The following is a 22,336-nucleotide window of genomic DNA, read 5'->3' as shown; positions in this document are numbered from 1 at the left end:
AACTGAGGGAAGGAACAGAGGCAGAGGTGGGGTCACAGGGAGCAGAGGGACAGCTGTCAGAGGGAAGGGGGATGAGGAGATGAGATCAGAGAAGGTGAAGGGATTAGTGAAACTATACATACATAACACAGAGATACAGATAACAGGACAGCAAATCCCAGAGAAGTGGGGAGGGAGTTAGTGGGAAGGGACAAAGGGGGTGTAGCGGGGGACACAGGGGTGGGGGGTGAAGATGTTATATCGAGCGGGACACTTGAATCTGTATTAACACAGTAAATTAAAAAAACTGACGAACAAAAAAAACCTACAACGAGTGCAAAAACAAGCACAAAAAAGTGAGAAATGCAAGTAAAAATATCTACAATCACTGTATAAGATGCATCCAGTTTCTAGACCCCAAAATATTCAAAAAAGGGACTGTCTTATACATGGGGTAATACGGCACAACTCAACACCAAAAAATCAAACAATTCCATTAAAAAAATGGGCAAGGGTTCTGAATAGATACTTCTCCCATGAGATATACATGGCCAACAGACATATGAAAAGATGCTCAATATCACTAATCAGTATCACTAATCAGAGAATGCCAATTAAAGTCACAATGAGATATCACTTCACACCTGTCAGAATGGCTATTATCAGTAAATTCACAAACAACAAGTGCTGGCAACGGTGTGGAAGAAGAGGAGCTTCATGCATTGGTGGTGGGAACGCAGACTGGCGCAGCCACTATGGAAAACAGTATGGAGGATCCTTAAAAAATTGAAAATGAAACTGCTTTATTACCCATCAATTCCACATCTGGGTATATATCCCAAGAACCCCAAATTCGAAAGAATATATGCACCCCCATGTTCACTGCAGCATTATTTACAATAGCAAGAGAAGCAACCCAGGTGCCCATCAACATACAACTGGATAAAGAAGATGTAGTGCATGGATCTATAATGGAGTATTAGTCATAAAAAGGGATGACATTTCAGCATTTGTGACAGCATGTATGGACCTAGAGCGCATTATGCTAAGTGCAGTAAGTCAGATAGAGAAAGACAGATACCGTATAATTTCACTTATATGTGGAATCAAAAGAACAAAACAAACAAAACTGAAACAGATTCATAGACACAGAGAGGATAGTTGCCAGAGGGGAGGGGTACGGGGGGGAACTGGGTGGAAAAGGTGAAGGGGTTGAGAAGTACAAATAGGTAGTCACAAACTAGTCATGGGGATGAAAGTACAGCAGAGGGAATGCAGTCAATGATATTGTAATAACTGTGTCTGGTGCCAGCTGGGTGCTGAAAATATCAGGGGAGCACTCTATAAAGAATATGATTGTCTAACCACTAGGCTGTACGCCTGAAACCAGTACAAAATATTAAATGTAAACTGTAATTCTTTTAAAAAAGGAAAAAATAAACAATAGAAAAATTCATAGACACAGAGAACTGATGGTTGTTAAATGAGAAGGATTTGGCAGGATGGGTGAAAAAAGTGAAGGAATTAAGAAGTACAAACTGCCAATTATAAAAACAGTGACCAGGATGTAGAGTACAGCATAGAAAATATAGTTGATAATACTGTAATAACTGTGGATAGTGCCAGACGAGTACTAGACTCACTGGGGTGAATACTTCTTAAGTTATGTAAATGTCTAATCACTATGTTGTGCACCTGAAACTAATATACTACTGTATGTCAACTGTAATTGAAAAATAAAGAATTGTACATGCTGTATTTAAAGAGACAATAAGAGAGAAAAATGTCAACAGTTCAAGTTACTCCTAAGAATAAAGGCTTATTGAATTCCAAGAAAAACCAAGTTTTTTAAAAAAACAGATATATAAATTTATTAACATTTTGAAGACATTTAACAATACATTGAAGTCAGAAATATAAAATCTGGCCCTGGCTGGTTGGCTCAGTGGTAGAGCGTCAGCCCAGCGTGTGGAAATCCCGGGTTCGATTCCCAGCCAGGGCACACAGGTGAAGCGCCCATCTGCTTCTCCACCCTTCCCCCTCTCCTTTCTTTCTGTCTCTCTTCCCCTCCCGCAGCCAGTGCTCCACTGGACAAAATTGGCCCAGGCACTGAGAATGGCTCCATGGCCTCTGCCTCAGGCACTAGAATAGCTCTGGTTGCAATGGAGCAAAGCCCCAGATGAGCAGAGCATCGCCCCCTAGTGGGCATGCTGGGTGGATCTCAGTCAGGCACATGTGGGAGTCTGTCTCTGCCTCACACTTCTCACTTTAGAAAAATACCAAAAAAAAAAAAAAAAAAAGATAATATAAAATCTTTTCGGTTTTTTTTCTTTCTTTTCCAAGTGAGGGGATGGGAGATAGAGAGACAGACTCCTGCATGCACTCTGACTGGGATACACCCAACAACCCTCATCTAGGGTAAATGCTCTGCCCACCTGGAGCCATGCTTGCAACCGAGCTATTTTTAGTCCCTGAGGCGGAAGCTTCACAGAGCCATCCTCAGTGCCCTCAACTGATGTGCTCGAACCAACTGAGCCATGGCTGCAGGAGAGGAAGAGGAAGAGAGAGACAGAGAGAAGGATGAGTCGGAAGGGTGGAGAAGCAGATGGTTGCTTCTCCTGTGTGCCCTGGCTGGGAATCAAACCCAGGGCTTCCACATGCCGGGTCAATGCTCTACCACTGAGCCAACCGGCCAGGGCCAGAAATATAAAATTTCAGTATTTACTCTAGAAACCCAAAAAGACCCAGTAATTCAATTTCAAAGGCTTTAAAAGAGTTCCTTCTAAGAGGTATTAATATGAAATTCTTTGTTAAGACTGTTACTTGGAGCACTTTTGATATCACTTTACCATTTCACCCTTGACCCAGTGCCTTGGTAAATTAGTCAGCAGTAGCACATGAAATTATGGACAGATGAGAGTATCATTCATATTTATCTAAATGTAGCCAAAAGAACCAAGTTTCCCATTTAATGAAATGCAGTTCCTCTTATAATTGTTTGGAGCAATAAGCCTTTAGATTCCCATTTCCCCAAGTCAGAGTAAAGCCACTGAAGTTCCTTTGTCCTAACACCTTTGAGTGTTCATCGGGACTCCTAAGAATGCAGGTAACAATGTCTCAGAAGGTGCTTGACTCTGTTCTGTTCTTTCACATGTCAAATTCACTTGGCTGATCACAGTTCACAGTTAGGCAGGTAGAAATGGGTTAAAAAAATTGGAACTCATGATAACTTTGTCCAAAAATAGGTTAAGATTGTTGCTGTAAAGCATGACAGAAGAATCTGGGCCAGCAGTCTGCTCCAAGATTTCAGTGCAGGATTGAAGACGTGACAAAAGCCATCCTACAAGGGGTAGGGAGAAGAAAAGAATTAAGTTATCTTGTAATGCTCAAAGCCTGAACTCAATAAAATAAACTGGAGGTTCCAGATGAAACAGTAAAAAGTGAAATACTCATCAATAGGCAACCTGCAAATAGGAGCTTTTGATGAGTTAGGATTTGCAAGTAGTCCTTTATGGGGTGTAGAAAATGACATAGGGGACACTTCAGTTTGTCATTTATAGCAGGAATAATACTCTACTCCTTTGACTCACTTCTTTCAAAGCCTAAGAGGAAGGGAGACTACTATGGGCCTGCCTCGTTTTATTGTGCTTTGCTTTATTGCACTTCACAGGTGTTGTGTCTTTTTGTTGATGTTGTTGTTGTTTTTAAACACAAGTTGAAGGCAAGACCCTCCACCACAGAAAGATTATGTTCATTTTATTATTGTTCCCTAGAACAGAATCTACATGACTTCCGAGTTAGGCTTGTATGTCACATGTTTTTTGTTGGATTTTTTTTTTTTTTTTTTTTTTTTTTTTTTTTTTTTTTTTTTTTTTGTGAGAGGAGGGGAGATAGTGAGGCACACTCCTGGATGTGCCCAGACCGGGATCCACCTGGCAACCCCCATCTGGGGCTGATATTTGAATCAACCAAGCTATTTTTAGCACCCTAGGCTGGTACACTCCAATGGAGCTATCCTTAGCCCTGGGGCCACGCTGGGACCAATGGAGCCACTGCTGTAGGAGAGGAAGAAGGAGAGAAGGGGGATAGAGAAAGGTGAGAAACAAATGGTCGCTTCTCTTGTGTGCCCTGACTGGGAATGGAACCCGGGACATTCACACGCCAGGCTGATGCTCTATTCACTGAACCACCAGCCAGGAACTCATGTTCTTTTTTTTTACAGAGACTGAGAGTCAGAGAGAGGGATAGACAGGGACAGACAGACAGACAGGAACGGAGAGATGAGAAGCATCAATCATTAGTTTTTCGTTGCGCATTGCGACGCCTTAGTTGTTCATTGATTGCTTTCTCATATGTGCCTTGACCGTGGGCCTTCAGCAGACCGAGTAACTCCTTGCTTGAGCCAGAGACCTTGGGTCCAAGCTGCTCAAACCAGATGAGCCTGCACTCAAGCTGGCGACCTCGGGGTCTCGAACCTGGGTCCTCGGCATCCCAGTCTGATGCTCTATCCACTGTGCCACCGCCTGGTCAGGCCTCATGTTTTCTTAAGCAAAGGAGAGATGCCACTTGGGAAACTGTCAGATCACTAGGTTGAAAGTTATCACCTGAGACACTACAGCAAGCAGCTGCATTCAGAAAAATGGAGAGGGAGGAAATTGAAGTACAGACTTTAGCATTTTAACTCCATCTGGGCATGTCTTATTTATTCAATTGGAGAATTTTTGCTTTGTTAAAAGGCTATTCTGTTGCTACTGTTGATTAGCTAAAAAAATTAAAACAATGCCATCCCCTCCTCCTGCACCCCTCCCCATCCATTTCTTCTTTAAGTACAGAGGGCTCAGATGAGTTCCTTAGAATTCACAGGCCTGGATGGTTGAGGACTAACACATTCACCACAAAGAATGCAGGAGTTAATGCTTAACACCTCTCAAACTGTTCATGCAAGGTCAAGGTTCTGCTTTAGATACTACCTGTCCTCCACAAATGGAACCCAATTCATCACCACAGGTCTAATGGGAAACTGCTAACAGGAGGCTAGATTTCCCAGTGTCTTCCCTAGTCCCTTGATTTATTTATTTTTAATGGCTGGTGTTAATCGTTTGGCTGTTGTCCTCTATAATCTGGGTCACTTCAGTTGTTGATTCAACTCCAGGAAGGAAGAGAGGAAAGTAATAGAGATCTAGTTCTGAATCCAAGAGGCAAGCTACCCTCTTACTGGAGGGTGGCAGGGCTTTACTTGACCCTAAGCTGGGTTTAGGAGCCAAGGGCCTGCTCCAGAGACCAAATGAGTACAGCCGAAAGCAAGGGAGCATGGATATCTTCCAACTGATGGCTGGGTGGAGTGGATTAGAAGTTAAGGAACCCTGAGTCAGCACCACCGAGTGCCAGTGCACACTCTCCAACACCTGCGGCCTCGGCTCTTCCTGAGAGGTATGAGAGCGAGAGAAATAAATGGCTTTTCATTCCAACGTTTTAGGCTGGTGTTCTCCAACCTGCAGAGCTGTGGGGTCAACGAGCATGAGTCACTCCAAAGGTGCGCTTAATAGGTGGAGAAGAAAGAATTCACCTGGCTTGGACCACCCCACTGCTGACTTTACACCTTGGAGATCTCACCACGAGCAAAGCATCCAGACCTAATGTGGCGCATCCTAAAACCTGGAGGGTAGGCAGAGGCAACACTCAAGACCCGCAAACCCAAGTAGTGCGCAGCTGCTTCTGAATGGGTTAACAAGAAAGCTATCTAGAAGGGGTGGTTTCTGCCTGACTCCACCAAGAAAGGAAGGGGCCGGAATTCACAACGAACGGCCCCCAGGGGATGGCGCTGGGTCCCTCTGGTGCCAGCCGCGTGGGCGCGTTCCCCGCTGTCCGGCCGGTCCGCCCCGCTTACCCAGCCGCCCTGCGCCTCCAGCCAGGCGCGGTGATTCCCCGTGAGCCAATCGCACAGCAAGGCCACCAGCCTCCGGCAGTCCCGGTCAACTTGGGCGTCCCGTTCCTTCAGTGCCCGCGTGTGGCCGGGCGGCGGTCTCTCTAGCAGGGTTCCCGCGAAAGCCACGAGCGCCACCACGTGGCCCCAGCTGGGGACTCCGTCTTGAAGCATCTCCCGCGCCACCTGTGCCACCAAGGCGATGCGGTTTCCCCGATATCCGCGGAAGCGGGACCAGACGGGCTGGTAAAGCTGCTGTGCCTGGGCGGCCAAGAAGCGCAGCACGGCGGCCTCGGGCGAGGACGGCAGCCGCGCGGCGGCGCCGGGCCTCCGGGCACAGTACTCCAGGTAGTCGGCCAGCAGCCGCGCGGTGCGCGACCGCAGCTCGTCCGCCATAGCCCGCCGTTCGCCGGTCAGCCGCCGGCTTTCTAGGCCCCGCTGCGTCTCCGCCTGGCTACCCGGCCCTGCCCCGCCCGGCCCGGACATTGGCTTTTTCTACTACACAAGGGGAGGCTTTAATGGGAATCCCACCCGCACCTGTGCGGATCCTGAAACACGAAGCTCATTGGTGTGCACGTATTCAAGCAATAGTCAAGGGTAGAGTGAGACTCTTCTTGGGTTGTTAGGCCTAAGAACCTGGCGGGGAAAGCCTGGGAAGTTGCGCTAGACTTTTACCTTCTCTTAAGGAGAGGTTGACAAGGGCTACTCACAGTCTCCACTGGCGGCTCACCTGTGAGGATGATCAGCCCCTCTCAACTGGGCCGAAGCATCCAGGTGTGTGTGAGAGGTACCTCTCTTTGGGTCTGGCATATGTGGCAGGATAATTCTCTGTGGGCTACTAGAATGCCAAAGTTTGGCTGCATTCATTTATTCACTCGTTTATTTAGAGCCCTTGGAAGTGCTCTTAGCACTGGAGAAATAATGGAGAATAAGACACGTGGTCCCTGCTTTCAAGGACCATATCGTCTAGTGATGGTACAAAGAAACAGGTCATCACTGTAAGTTTAGTTATTGCTCTAGAACAGGGGTCTCAAACTTGGGCCCGCGGGCCGCGAGTTTGAGACCCCTGCTCTAGAAGCTGGAGGTCTATTTCACTCTAGGACCTAGGACCTAATTGGACACAGGTGATACAGAATTGGTACCAGCAGTGAAATTTCTGGCGGTCCAGTGGTGTGGAGCACGTTAAAATATCCTATCCAGGGGAAAGATGAGTTGCTGCATCTTGTATGACCTACAAGAAAAAAGGGGCACAATGCTTGATAGGTCATTTTGGATTTCGGAGGCAACATACACTACATTTGAGTGTGAGACTCAACCCATCTACAGGCTGGCGGATTGGGGAGCAGAACAAGAGAAGGTTCTGCAGGACATTCAGGCAGCAGTACAAACTGCTCTGCCACTTGGGTCTGCTGAGCCAGCTCATCCAGCGTTACTTGTCAAATAGGTTGCTGTGTGGAACCTCTGGCAAACACCAACAGAATTATAGTGCTGACCTCTGGGATTTAGAAGCAAATCCATGTCTTCTGCAGATAAGTATTCTCCTTTGGAAAAGCAGGTTCTGGCTTGCCACTGGGCCTTGGTAGAGGCTAAATGCCTAACCAAGGCACATCAGGTGACTACGCATCTTGAGTTGCTATCACGATATGGATCCTGTCTGATGTACCTAGTCATAAGGTGGGGCATGCACAGCAGCAAGTGGAAATGGTAGATAGGAGACTGAACGCAGGTCCATTAGGTACAAGTAAGTTGCCTGAGCAGGTTGCCTTGCCTCCTCCCTCACTCCGTACCTGCAGCCTCCAGGGGGTTGCGTTTAGCCAGGTGACTGAGGGGAAGAAAACTCAAGGCTGGATTACAGACGGGTCTATATGATATGCTGGTACCACATGAAAGTGGACAGCTGTAGCATTACAGCCCCACTCGGGGGTGACTATGAACACAGTAGTGAAGGAAAATCCTCCCAGAGGGCTGTCAAGCCAGATGTTATTGTCCACTGTGTCTGGGGCTAGAGATGGCCAGAGTCCAGATCTACATTGATTTATGGGCAGTTGCTGATGGTTGGCAGGATGGTCAGGGCCTTGAAAGAAACAAGATTGGAAGACTGGTGACAAGGAAATCTTGGGAAGAGGTAGGTCTCTGGACCTCTGAACGGGCACAGACTGAAGTATTTGTGTCCCATGCAAGTGCCACCAAAGGGAAGCCACTGCAGAGGAGACTTAATAATCAGGTAGACAAAGTTCTGTGCTCTGTGGTACCAGAGAGCTTCTTCACCTGGTCACCATACCGCCTGATTATGGGCTGCGAGCAACGAGGCCAAGGCAGCTGGGAGACAGGGTATGGCATCCTCAGAATTCTCCCCACGAAGGCTGAGCTGGCAACGCTACTGAGGGCCTAGCTGCCGGCTCCAGTGATTCCTTCACAACCAAATGAATTCTGTCAGACGGGAATATAAGTCATTGTACACCAAATTCCCATTTGAACTGGTTTTGACATCTACACGTTCTCTCATTGAATTAAATAAACATTTTGACAGATGTTCATGTTTTATTTGCAACAGAGTCATGATTTTACCTTTTTAAACATTATATTTTCGCAGCAAGCACAGTTTTTTTCTTAGATGTGGAGTATCCTGGGGGTGACAAATCTTCTGGCCCTTCCATTGATAACTCTGAACAATTGTCAGTTGAATTAAACAACAAATGAATAGCCTGACCAGGCGGTGGCGCAGTGGATATAGAGCATTGGACTGGGTTGCAGAGGACCCAGGTTCGAAACCCCGAGGTCGCCAGCTTGAGCATGGGATCTTATACATGACCCCATGGTCGCTGGCTTGAGCCCAAGGTCATTCGCTCTGCTGTAGCCCCTGATCAAGGCACATATGAGAACGCAATCAATGTGAACAGCTAAGGAGCCGCAACGAAGAACTGATGTTTCTCATCTCTCTCCCTTCCTGCCTGTCTGCCCCTATCTCTCCCTCTCTCTGTTTCTGTGACACACATAAATGAATAAATAACCGCCACACCAAATTTCTGACGCACATGATGCAAGGAAGCAGCTTGCAGACAGACTTGATTAAAATCCTGCTCTGCCACTTAGAAGCTGTGCAACAATGAGCAACTTTCTCAACTCTCCTAGCCTCAATTTCCTCAATAAAGGGAGGTGAAAAACACTGCATCTTAAGATTACATGAGTTGGTGTATGCAAAGGGCTTATCACAGCGCCTGGAATATACAATAGTAAAAGCTCTTTACGAAGCAGCTTTTATTAGTAGTATGAACTGGGGCTACCATGCTCACTTGACCCACTTTTAACCCAAAACCAAAATAGGACATTCGGTGAAACTTACCTATGTTTTTCTTTAAAAAAAAAAAAAAAAAAAGCTAGAGACTGAAAGCCTATTTTTATATTGAATTTATATAAAATTCATACAATTTTAATTACCATATATATTTTAATAGCTTTATTATAATTCACATACCATAAAATTCACCGTTTTATGTATTTATACGGTAGTCCAGTGATTTTTAGTCTATTCGCAGAGGTGTTTGACCACCACTATTATCCGATTCTATTACCTCAAAGGAAATATCATACCCATTAGCTGTCACTCCCCCTTCGTCCTGCCTCAGCCCTAACCAACCACTCATCTGCTGTCTCTATTGATTTGCCCATTCTGGACATTTCATATAAATGGAATCATGCAATGTGGCCTCTTGTGACTAATTTCTTTCACTTAGCATGTTTTCAAGGTTCATCTATGTTGTAGCATGTGTCAGTAGGTCACTCCTTTTCATTGCCAAATAATACTCCATTGTGTGGCTATACCATATTTTGGTGATCCCATCATCAGCTTATAAACATATGAGTTGTTCCAGTCAGGGCTGCTATGAACATTTGTGCTCAAGTTGCTGTGTGGACATGTTCTCATTTTTCTTGGGTATAGACCTAGGGGTAGGAGGTCACCTGTCACTGGGGAGCACAGTGACCTATGCTTCATGGATCCCTATTTATGGACAAAGTTAAATGTTCACCAGTGGTGTGTTGGTCAGATAACCTTGGGTTCAATCAAATATAGGCATTTCCTGTTGTCATACACAGTCTTCACACAAAGGCTCATACCGTACTTACATGTAGATGTTCATATGTGCTCAGTTGGTTAAATAATCCAGAGCCTCGTTCCTAATCCTCTCTCAATAGAGGGTCTGCATCCTTTGTACAATGACACAAAAGCATTTGTTTCTTTTACCAGAAATGGTCCTAAGTCAGTTGCTGTGGAGAACGACCAGATCCTGTCTAGAGAATGGGGGGTTGAGGCGTGTCTTGAAAGGTGACCTGATTCTCTCCTCTCGTGAAAGGGTTCAGCCTCCTGTTCTCACAAAGGACCCACAGGGAGGTGTCCCGAGAGCCTGCCTCCAGCTGCCTCAGCAGAGTTCCTGGCCCGCCTCAGTGCTGCCCGGCCCAGAGCTCCAGGGGAAGGGCCGTGAGGAGCTGTATTTTCAACCAGCTGTTGACCCAGCAGCCATGTTTGGGAAATGTAGAGCTACGCTCCCGGCTCAGTCAGCGCTCCTGGACTTGGGGGAGAAACAACTGCGACGTGGTCCCAAGCCCAACCTCTTCTAACCGCTCAGGTGGGCCGGCCAGGGTCTCATGTGTCTCCCTCTGAAAGGATTTTCAGGGCTTCCCAGGCCTTAGCTGGTCTCTGGCCTTTCCCACTGCCTCTCTGTGCCCCTCCAGGGGCTCTTATGTGCCCTGTGGTCATCCCAAAGCCTCTCCTCTGATGCCCTCTCCTCAAGCCCCGATGTAACTGCCCTCTTTTCTTCCTCCTCCTCCTCCCAAGCTCTTACAAGGGCCCCTAATGGCCTCAGGGCGGTCCCACACAGAGGTGCTTAACAAGGGCTCATTAGTCCAGACCATGTTTTCCAAATGTGGTCCCCACCCTGAGTTGAGGGTCTCTGAGAGACTTTCAAGAGGTTCTTCAAAGTCAAAACTATTTTCATGATAATAATGACTTTTTACTTTTGTATGTGTGGCTTTTTAAATGCTCCTTCAGTTTTCTAGAGGCTACTGATAAGTGATGGAACTTCCACCAGTGGAGTGGGGGATTCTGTATTCTTTCTTTTTTTTTTTTTTTTGTATTTTTCCGAAGTTGGAAACGGGGAGGAAGTCAGACAGACTCCCGCATGTGCCCGACCGGGATCCACCCGGCACGCCCACCAGGGGGCAATGCTCTGCCTATCTGGGGCGTTGCTTTGCCACAATCAGAGCCACTCTAGCGCCTGAGGCAGAGGCCACAGAGCCATTCTCAGCACCCGGGCCAACTCTGCTCCAATGGAGCCTCAGCTGCGGGAGGGGAAGAGAGAGACAGAGAGGAAGGAGAGGGGGAGAGGTGGAGAAGCAGATGGGGGCTTCTCCTGTGTGCCCTGGCCGGGAATCGAACCCGGGACTCCTGCACGCCAGGCCAACGCTCTACCACTGAGTCAACCGGCCAGGGCCAGGTTCTGTATTCTTGTGTTTTATACTTTTTCTCAGTTTTAATTACTAATAACAAATCACTGATATATATAATCCACATAAACAAAAAACTGTTTGGAGTCCTCAGTTTTTAAGGGTATAGAGGAATCGTAACACTGAAAACTCTGGCCCAGATGTATTTCTAACCGATGACAATTACTAATTTGATACATGAGTGGGGGCTGCTTATGGAGAGGGAGGAAGTGGGGGCAGAAGAAACAGCAAGGGCCCTGGCCGGACAGCTCAGCCGGTGAGAACATCAACCCGATGTGCAAATGTTGCCAGTTCAATCCCCGGGCAGGGTGCATACAGAAACAGATGGGTGTTTCTGTCTCTCTCTCTCTCCTCTAAAATCAGTGATTTATTTTTTAAAGAAAGAGCAAGGGAATGGGGAATCGGGGGGAAGGGAGGGGGTAGGGGAGACAAGGGAGGAAGTAAGGAGAAGGAAGAAAAAAGACAGAGAGAGAGATAGAATAAGAGAGAAGGGAGAGGAAGGTAACAGGAAAGGTGGAAGGGAAGGGAGGGTGGGTGGACAGATGGATGGCAGGAGCAGGGAGCTAACCCTTGTTGAAGATGTGCTAAAGGCTGAGGTGGGTATTTTACATGCTTCAGTGCTGTCCCATTTCATAGATGAGGAAAGTGAGGCTGAGAGCCACTTGGATGTTATGTATTCTGTAGGTCTGAACCTACTGTCACCCTGCTGTCCCCTTCTAACTGACAGAGTCCTAAGTATCAGTGATGCCACCTTCCAGCCAGCTGGCCACACAACTACCACAGCTCAGGGTGCAGAGGCCTGTACAACCCTGTGCTGCTAGTAAGCCACTTACAATCTAGGGGGGTGTAGAGAGGTCGAGGGTGGGAAGAGGAAAGGGGCGTGCCCGTGCTGCCCTCGGCTCTTTCCAGAACAGGGTCCCACCTCCCGCGGCTGGCTGCCCTCCCCCGAGCAGCTGCCTTGAGTCCTCCAGTTCACACATGGTCCCCAAAGACACCCATCACCGCCCTCCCCATCTGCCTCCCAGCCTCCTCTACTCCGGGGGGAGGGTGTCCAAGACTAGGCACACCTGGGGGCATATCCATTTGGCCCCTTAGCCACAATCAGTTTGGTAGGTTTGCCCCCAAGTACTCTTAAAAAAAGGAAAAACTGGTTAAAAAACTCCACTCTACATTATTTTCAATATGCAAAATACAATTTATTACTTAGTATTTACCCTTGAGTCTCCACGCAGTGTAGTGTATTCCCCACCAAGTATCTCATCAATCAATACCACACACCCACAGTGAGACGACACAGGGGAGGTGGCTTGCTGCCCACCAGGTGCGTATGCTATGAAATACTTTCATAGGGCCCTTCAAGTCGCTTTTCTAATTGGAAAGTTATGTGCTATTTTGCACATATACTGGGGATGCACTCCGCCCCTCCAAGCATGCAGCTTGCATTTGCTGCCGCTCAGTCTAGGTGACTTTTCCTTTGCCCTGTCTTGCTCCATGTCCAGAAGGCCAGGTCAGAGTGCAGAGGCATGAAAGGGTCTGTGGGCGCGGGGGGAGGAGACCAGGAGCAAGCCCTGGAGTGTTCCGAGAGTGGAGCTCAGAGACTCCCCGGGACACTGTGGGCCTGCCCCTTCCAGCAGTGGGCAGGGGCTGGGTAGATCCTTCCGCCATTTCCCCGAGCCCCTGCCCAGACGAGCCCTCTGGGGGAGAGGGGAGAAGGTGACTGAGAAACGGTCCCTATGGACACGGTCTCTCTGGGCTCTTCAGAGGCAAGGCAGGGACCTTTTATATTTCTCTCTAGGTCAGGGTCTGTTGTGCAGGAAAACCCTCATAAATAACCGAATAAAACCATTTTATTTTTAAAAAACTGATGGAAAAGCTGGCCTGAATGAGTTCTGATTGGTCCATCATGCTACCTGACCAAGTGGTTTTCAGGGTGGCCCTGGTACGGCACCTGAGGTTGACAGGAGGGCCAGGCCAGGTCCAGGCCTGTCCGGCAGCTGTGCGGCTCCAGCTCCGTAAGGGCCTCTCTGAGCATCAGGGCCTGCAAAGCCAGAACTACCAAGAAGGGAAGGGCCAGGCTGGAGCAGGGCTGGGAGGAGGCCAGAAGACCCGGGGTACACAGCACACACAGCCCTGGGGCACCACAGGACCTGGCCCAGCAGACCCGGGGCCACCCACTGGGCAAGCCTCACCCTGGAATGATTTCTGGTATCTAAGGTGACTGTTTACTTCCCTACAGCATGCCACCTCTATGAGTAAGGAATATTCTAAAACAAAGAATAAGCCTCTATACCTTTAAAAAACAAAACAGTATCAACCAAAAAAGAAAGAAAAGAATGGATCCTATAACAAAAGCACTTGGTATCCTCTAGAAGAAATTGCAGAATTTCAAATAAAGACATCTTTTATGTTATTTTTCTCAGTATAAGACAAAGACATTATTGTTCAAGATCTATCAATTTGTATATGCAATTACACTCATACTGCAATAATTGAGTATAATGGACATGGACAAGACCCACTTTAGGCTGAAGGGATACTACTAATCGTAATATGACTTATAGTGATAGGTTTATAAATAAGTTTACTGTCCTCTGTTCCCACACAGACAGGGTGTGGTTGCTCTGAGAAGCATCTGTGTCACAAATAGCATTCAGCTTTTCTCTTGAAAGAAACTGTCCTGTCCAAGTGACAACACTGAGATCACATTATCACATAATTCATAAATTATCCTGTCCACTTTATGCACATCTGTGCTTCATTTGTAAAAGTTCATAAGAGATGAAAGTGTTTCATCTGAAAAAAAAAGACAATATGATGCAACACTGGGAAAGATACTTTTACAATAAAAACACATTTAAAAAAAAGTGATTCTGTCTAATTACATTTGGAATCGGAACTTTCTTCTGTCAGAGCGCACCACAATCAGCACTTCCAGGGAGGGCTCCAAACGCCAGTGCACAGAGAAAAATCAGATCGTAAAATGCTTTGAAAACAAATTCAATTCAAGGAAATAATATGAAACATTAAATGCTGAGTTGAGATGGCATAATTAAGAATTATCTTAAAATAAATAAATTCTTAAAAGTGTTCAAAATGAAAAAACAAAACAACAAACCAGTGTACGTGAAGGTGTTGTAGTGCTGAAGGCTCACAGTGGTATTTTCCCAGGGTGGTAGTGTTAATAGTAATATTGGAGATGTCTGGTGAACTTTCAGCCACGGAGTTGCTTCCTTAAGCCAAGTTGCAATAAACTCTCCAATCCTCTAGAAATAAGATCTATTTACAAGTGCCGATTTCAAATTCTAACCTCGGGTACCTAGGTGTGTACTGCGAGGAGATGATTAAGCCCAGACCTGCAAAGACAGATAATTGTTAGTTCCTTCGTAGTTAACAACTTGTAAACCTGAGTTTAAAGGGATAAAAATAAAAATCTCATTATGCGCGCATGCGCGCGCGCACACATGCCAATCTATCCAAAATAGAGCACTTGCATGTCTTGGGAAATATAACACTTTATTCTTAGTTGCTCAGAGGTGCTTGTATGGACCTGACACCGCTCCCCCTTAGTTAACTGTCTGAAGGGCATCTGTGGCCTCCTACTAGGTACTGGCAACTCTCAGACTGACAGCTGAAACCCTCTGTGTTCACGCAGCTCCCTGGGTACATTAACCCAACTTGACTAATTTAGGCAACTCCTGCCCAGAAAGATGAAGTCACAAATGACTTGTTTGTTTCGGGAACTTCGCAAAAATCCTTTTATCTTTATATCTTATGAATAAACTACTCAAGTAGCCTCTTTAGAAAAGACTCACTTCTCAGAATACAGGGCATTGAATGAATGACTGGTCACTTTTCAAGCCATCTTTCGAATCTGCCCCCTCCCCTGAGCCTGTGTCCAGCAATCTTAAACTCTTATGCCACAAATTCGTCCAATCCTAATTAAGTCCCTCCATCAAAAGACCTGCCTTAAACCTCTAAAACCTGAAACATTTCCTTTGCTCTCCCCTTCTAAGACACTACTAACACTGTCAAGTTTGTGGTCTTCCACATTGAGGTAAGCTGTGCTTTATAAACAGGCTATTTTCGTAGTATTTCTGGGGAGCCAAAATCTGACAAAATCATGGAATGTTTTGAGAATCTAAAAAAAAAAAAAAGCCACGAGGATACTTCCCAGAAAAATGCACAGACACAAAATTGGGCATATAATTTCAGGGGCTTCAAGAACCTCCTAAAGCCCCTCTGTGGGTTTCACAGGGGTCTGTAACCACAAAAGAAGAACCTTATACTTCTGGGAGGCAAGACTGGCCATCTGTGGTTTGTCAAAGGCTAGACTCAGAGAATCAGACTTTTAGGGTCAAAAGGAACCTTTTGGATCACCTACTCCAACTATTGCCTCAACTACATGCTGATACTTAGTTGTGTAATCTATACTTGAACACCTGCATTGATGGGGAACTCACTACCTTACCAGGCCATTCATTCCTTCTGTGGTTATAAGCAGAGCTGAAATTAGAGCTCCACATGGCTGTCTGGGCCTAACCAAGCTCACTTTCAGAAAGGCCAATCACTCTTCTTCTCACACACAATAAAAATAGAAAAACTCTTCTCTTACTCTTAGGGTGTGATCCCATGATCCTGAGCAAAAAGCAGTCCCATCAGGGGAAACTCGTAGAGTACTAACACGGTTTTCATGTCCAAACAGGATGGAGACTCGAGACCCCTTGAGAACATCCCAGACATTGATGGTATAATCGTTGTATCCAGCAAACAGCAGGCGACCTAGAAGCAGGAGGCTATGATGGTTATTAAACCAGTTCCTTCATTCCTGTTTTTCTTTTTGTGACTCTCATTTGTTTGTTTACGCATTTGTTCATTCATTCACTTGTCTGTTCATTCATTCATTCATTCATTCATTCAACAAACAGTGATTTAGTGCCTCTATGTGTCAGGTACTGTGCCTTGCCCTGGGGATTCAGAGAGTAGAAAGCACAGTTGCTGCCCCCTAAGCAGGGTGGTAGTGGACAGACAGACACATAAATCATCGTAGCACCATGTGGTCAGGGCTATAATGGAAGTACTGTTATGTGTAATGTGCTATGCTAGCACAGAGGAAGAAGGATCAAGGAGGACACTGCAGAGGAAGCAACACTTGAGTTCGCTCTTGAGGGTTGAATAGGAGTTTGCCATGCAGAGAAAGGTGAGCAAAGGGGTTTCAGGCTGCAGTAGAGCATGCATGCACAAAGGCTCAGATGCAGAATGGGGTGGGTTGTCTGGGGAAACGGAATGGTCCAGTGACCCCAGAGCTGCCTTAATGTTCACTAGCATCCTCCCCAGCTGTGCAGGCAGAGGTGCCATGAACTTCAGGGCATTGAGAAAGGGACTCTCCACTTCTGGAGAAAAGTCCCTTTTCAGGTATGGGAGAATGGAAGGCTAGGGAGGAAAAGTGTCGAGTTCCATCACTTTCTCAAAGAACAGTATTTGGTGGGCACAACCTTCACTTCTCCTGAAGTGGACAGCACTGGGAGAAGCCGCTGAGGGCAGGGCAGAGTGGGGTCCGGAAGCCCCGGGGAGTAAACTGGCACAGGTGCAGACTACTTAGTGTATTGGCCCATAGGAAGTTTAGCTGCGGGCCACCTGACACAGAGCTGGGTTTCTCAGAGGTCCTGTTTTCCAGTTCTGGGAAAGTTTCTGAAATGAGATCTTACCACTGAGGGAGAAGTCCACGCTGGATGCTCCAAATATGATACTCTCTTTGGAATAGATGGCGACCTCTCTGTCTGCCCGGAGGTCATAGAGGCGACACTGGAGTGCAAAGGAACAAAGAAGTACTTATTTCTGGCTCTAGTTTGGTCAAGCAATGACCACAGAGCCGTAGGCAGGTGCCCGTGGCTTGTGTAGTTTGAGAGATAAGAGTACTGCTTTCGTTTCCTCTTGTAGTCTTTTCTCCCTCATTCCCAATTCCAACGAATCTCTACAAATCAGTGGAGATGTAAAGAAACAGAAAGTAGATTTCTTCGGATACAAAAACAAAAACGAAACCCTTCTTTTCTCTGATGAAGAATGTGTTCATTGTAGGAAATTCATAAAAACTCAGAAACGCATAAAAAAGAAGTCATCCCAAATCCTACAAGTATTCACTAACATCTATTTCCTTCAGTCTCATTTCTATTTTGTGTGTATATTAAAAAATAAACTAAAAATTAAAAAAAATTAAAAAAAAATTAAAATGGGGTGGATGTTTCATTATTACTTCTAGCTTTATGTTACGAGCATTTTCTCATAGCATTAAATAATCTTAAAAAAAACCCCATGGTTAACATGGGTTTGTTAAATATTCTTTATGTAGATATATCAGAATTTATTTAGCCATTCCCTGTTAAGTGTTTTGATTGGGTCTAATTCCTCCCTGGCTAATTAAAGACTTTTTTGTCTCTACCATGGTGATGACCATTCTTATGTAAAAATCCTTGATATTTTCCTTACAATAGTGAAGGAATAGAACCTTTAGAATAGAATTTCCAAGAAATAGCATGTCCAGATCTAAGGGTAGAGATATTTGGAAAGCTCTTGTATCACAGAACTGCTTTTCAGAAGGCTGGTACCAGGGGTCCTGACTCAGGCTTGTCCCAGGCTCCTCGGCCACACTGTCTCCGCCACTGAGCATTTCTCTAGCAACTGAGCAGCTGATCGCTGAAATTCACATTTCTTGGATTAGAGGTAACTTGGAAAACGTTTTAAGCTTATTTGCCGTTTTGGACATATTGCTCTGTAAAAGGTCTGCACTGGATCCTTTTTAAAAATTGGAGTATTTATCTTATTGATTAGGCAACCCCATTCATATCTAAAGGATTTCAGCTTTGGTCTGTCATATATGTAGCAAGGATTTTTCCAAAATGTATGTATTATATTTTGTTATATATTTTTTGACATACAGAAGTTTTAAATATTCATTATTATCAAATCCCTCAATCTAGTTCTTTGTAATTTCTTCCACAGTAGTAAATCAAACCATTTTTTATGGAAACCATTATTTAATAAGTTGTTTGGTATTTTCAGAGTTCAAGAGAATAATTTTTTTCTCTTAAAAAAAAATCAGTCAACATAATGTTTCAATTAGTATCAAAAGCCTCAAAACTAGGCCTATTTTTAGCTCACTAAGTTTATGTCTGAGAATGAATTCTAAGCAAATAATGAGAGGTTACAAAAATATTGACTTTTTTTTTTTAAATAAGAGGCAGGGAGATAGTGAGACAGACTCCCACATGTGCCCTGACTGGGATCCACCAGAAACCCCTGTCTGGGGCCAAATGAGCTATCCTCAGTGTCTGGGGCCAACATTCAAACCAACTGAGCCACTGGCTGTGAGAGCAGAAGAGAGAGAGGGAGGGGGAGAGAAGCAGATGGGCGCTTCTCCTGTGTGCCCTGACCGGGAATCGAACCCAGAACATCCATACACCGAGCCGACACTCCATCCCCTGAGCAAACTGGCCAGGGCCAAAAAAGTATAGATATTTACTTATAGTAGCGTTAACAGGAAAAAAAAAACCTTGAAAACCTAAATGTACAAAAGTTGAAAACTGGTTAAGTAAATGATACCATGTCTAAAACATGGGAAACTAATCATTAAGAAAATATAATACAGAAAAAAGTTTATTGGCATGGGAAAATGTCCACAATCTATTACTAAGAGAAAAATGCAAATTATAAAGCATTTTGTTTAAAAAGAAAAAAGCCCCAGCTGGGTACCTCAGGTGGTTAGAGCATCACTCCTATATATAAATATTTATACCAAGGTTGTGAATTCGACCCTTGGTCAGGGGACATAAAAGAATCAACCAACGAATACAGAAATAAGTGGAATAACAAATTGATGTTTCACTTTCTCTAAAAATCAATAATTTTTTTTATTTTTTATTTTTCTGAAGTGAGAATTGGGGAGGCAGAGAGACAGATTCCTACATGTGCCCAACTGGGGTCCACCTGGCATGCCCACCAGGGGGCAATGCTCAGCCCATCTGGGGCATCGCTCCATTGCAACTAGAGCCTTTCTAGTGCCAGAGGTGGAGTCTATGGGGCCATTCTCAGTGCCCAGTCCAACTTTGCTCCCATGTGCCTCGGCTGCGGGAGGGGAAGAGAGAGACAGAGAGAAAGGAGAAGGGGAAGGGTGGAGAAGCAGATGGGCACTTCTTGTGTGCCCTGGCCAGGAATCAAACCTGGGACTTTCACACACCAGGCTGATGCTCTACCATTGAGCCAACCAGCCAGGGCCAATAAATAAAATTTTAATAAAAAATAAATAAAAGAGAGACAGAAAGGAATTCACCCAATTATGATTCTTCTTGGGTAGGAAGATTAAGGTAATTTAGTATTTCCCCACATTTTTTTCATGGAATACACATTATCTGTATAATCAGAGAAATGAAGTCAGCATATCTCTCTTTTAAATAGGAAAAGCTCTCAGTAACTTGGAAACATACCGTAGCATCATCTGATCCTGAGGCAAAGGCATCTCCACTCGGGTAGTATCTGCAGAGGAAGTTTGGGGGAAAGCACTTTATTAAGTGGTGACTCCCAATGCTGGCGGCCCAGCAGGGGCGGCGGTCCCATGCAAGGCCCTCAGAATCAGAATCTCCACTTCAGGGGACATAAGGACCACTTGTTACAGAGGCCAAGAAGGGAAGCTCATCTGGCAGTGTTGGTGAGGAGAAAGTGAGATAACACGGTATCTGCACCAGGCACGAACACAGGGTAGTCCCTGCACACGGCTTTTCCCTTGACCACATACTGCATTCCCAAGACAGCTCAGAGCTCAGGGACAAGGAGGTGGTTCCAAGCGCACTCGAATCAGATACACAGAGCCACATGCAGATGTCTGCACTGACTTACTACATGGGATACTTGTGGCAAGTGACTGCACCTTGCCCAGCCTCAGTTTCCTTATCTGAAAACTGAGGATAAGAATACATGTCCCCTGTTGTCAACATGGAATAAGCCAGAATGTGCTACGAATGTGGCATAGTGTCAAATAAAAAGCATGCAATAAATAATGATAATTTCTGTCACAGTCATTCTCTTTTCAAAGGGAAGCCTAAGTTGACCTGATGGAAAGAGGCTCCAGGGCAAAGGGCAAAGGGCAAAGGGCAAAGTTTAAGCTGTATTTCATGAATACAAAGGGTTGAATTTATTTTTGTGGATATTCTATCTTGCACTCGAATAACTTCATTTACTCCCTGTAGTAAAATCTAGATGTATTTATTTTCTAGGTATTTGCTGAATATTTGCAAAAAAGTGAAATTCTTTTTCCTTTCACCTTATCCCATATTTGAGGACAGAGAGCTGACAATTCTTCTTAACATTTTTTTTTACTAAAGTAATTAAGTCTTCTTATTTTGTTTTTGCTTTTAAGGGGAACAAGTCTAGTATTGCCCACGAGGCATAATGAAGATTCCTGGGTGATATTTCATATCCTGTCTGGACAGTGCCATCTTCCAAATGTATATGCCAAGTCCTGACCCCTCTCTTGGGACCCAGTTCATAGATTCTGAATGTCATTTGGCCTTCTTCATGTCACCTGTGGAAATGGGACTCAGGTACCAGCACAAAAATGCTGACACTCTGGCTACTGCCATAACCTTGAGTAATAAGCTGTCCTTCATCTCGGACCTAGCACCGTGAAACTGCGGCAGCCTAACCTGACAGTGTGCAGGGGGGTAAAATCTCAGGACATTCCCAATTCTGCACATTTCTGTCTCCACTATGTGTTCTGTATTTCCAACCACCATCCTTTCTCGAACTCACACAACTATCTTCTTACTGGTGATCACGCTTCCATTCTCGCTCCCCGAGAGCCTATTCTCCACACAGCAGTCAGAGTGATTTTTTTTCAAAGGCAAAACAGCGATGATGTTAGCCACAGCTCTCCCCCAGTTCAACAACCTGGCCTTTTGTTTGGTCCCTTAACATTTTCTCTTCCCCTGGTACTTCGCAAGCCTGGCTCTTGTATCATGCTGGCCTCAATTTAATATTGTTTCAGAAAGGCCTTCCCTCACCATTCTAAGAAATAACCCATCCCATTAATCTCCTGATCACATAACAGTATCTTAAATTAAGTTGTACATTTGTTTATGTGTGTATTGTCTCATCTCTTGCAGGAAAGTAGAGACCTTGTCTATCTTGTTCATAACTGTATTCAGTTACTGGAATAATGGCTGTATAGCATGTAAGTACTTAATAAATATTTGTTGAATGAATGAATGAGAAATACTGACTCAATAGAGAAGATACTATCAATGTACAATCACATTAACATTATCCAAGGCACCTGGAGTGCTAGTTCCACCACAAATCAGCCATTCTTGCTGGGGAGGCCTCTCTCAGCCAAGTAAACTAAGCCTGGCGGTGGTTGCTGGGCTAAGTGTTAGCCCAGGCCAGGGAGCACAGGACAGCAGAGAAGTAAAGCGAACATTCTACTCACTGACCGGACACTGTTGATGTCTGACTCGTGTGTCTCAAAGGCCTGCACGCACTGGCCGGAGCGCATGTCCCACACCATGGCTTTCTTGTCACATCCCTGCAAATGCAAAGTTACCCAGAGTTGTGGCTGATGCAAGGATTTCCTACAGACAGGCATGCATTCCAGCTGTGTAACAGAGACCATTTATGTCCATTAGCTAATGGTGACAACACGCTTTTCAGAGACTAGCCTTACTGAGGGCGACTTTCCTCAAATGATAGGCGGCCAGGACGAGATCCTGGAGTGGGAGGAACACAAGGGACGGAGCCAGCTACCCCGCAGCGTGTTTTCTTCTCCGGCAGCTTTCCGAGTGGGTGCAGACTCTCCAGAGCCCGCTTCTCACCCTCTCCACAGGCGGTGCCATCTCTTCATTCCCCCTTTCCTTCCTCCTACCTTCGTATCCCTGCCTCTCCTTCATA

General features: G+C 45.4%; 2 protein-coding genes across 2 annotated transcripts in view; both read right to left on the bottom strand.

Moving 5' to 3' along the window:
• Positions 1–2,933: 2,933 nt before the first annotated feature.
• Positions 2,934–6,298, bottom strand: BCL2L10 (BCL2 like 10). The gene is made up of 2 exons (XM_066277369.1): positions 5,867–6,298; positions 2,934–3,319 (listed from the first exon to the last, which is right to left on the bottom strand). Exons 1-2 carry the CDS (start codon positions 6,296–6,298, stop codon positions 3,200–3,202), a joined length of 552 nt encoding a protein of 183 aa, XP_066133466.1. The 3' UTR covers positions 2,934–3,199.
• Positions 6,299–12,575: 6,277 nt separating this feature from the next.
• The window catches only part of GNB5 (G protein subunit beta 5), a 50,258-nt gene continuing 40,497 nt past the window's right edge, over positions 12,576–22,336 (bottom strand). Inside the window, exons 9-13 of the mRNA XM_066276324.1 lie at positions 21,883–21,974; positions 19,882–19,930; positions 17,110–17,206; positions 16,017–16,183; positions 12,576–14,757 (exon numbers count right to left, since the gene is read on the bottom strand). Of these exons, the coding sequence (XP_066132421.1) occupies positions 14,746–14,757; positions 16,017–16,183; positions 17,110–17,206; positions 19,882–19,930; positions 21,883–21,974 (417 nt within the window). The 3' untranslated portion in view covers positions 12,576–14,745. The remainder of the gene's footprint in view (positions 14,758–16,016; positions 16,184–17,109; positions 17,207–19,881; positions 19,931–21,882; positions 21,975–22,336) is intronic.

This window comes from Saccopteryx bilineata, chromosome 4 (assembly GCF_036850765.1).
Source record: "Saccopteryx bilineata isolate mSacBil1 chromosome 4, mSacBil1_pri_phased_curated, whole genome shotgun sequence".
Lineage (NCBI taxonomy): Eukaryota > Metazoa > Chordata > Mammalia > Chiroptera > Emballonuridae > Saccopteryx > Saccopteryx bilineata.
The sequence above is the reverse complement of the archived record's forward strand: the minus strand, read 5'-3'. Positions and strand labels throughout refer to the sequence as shown.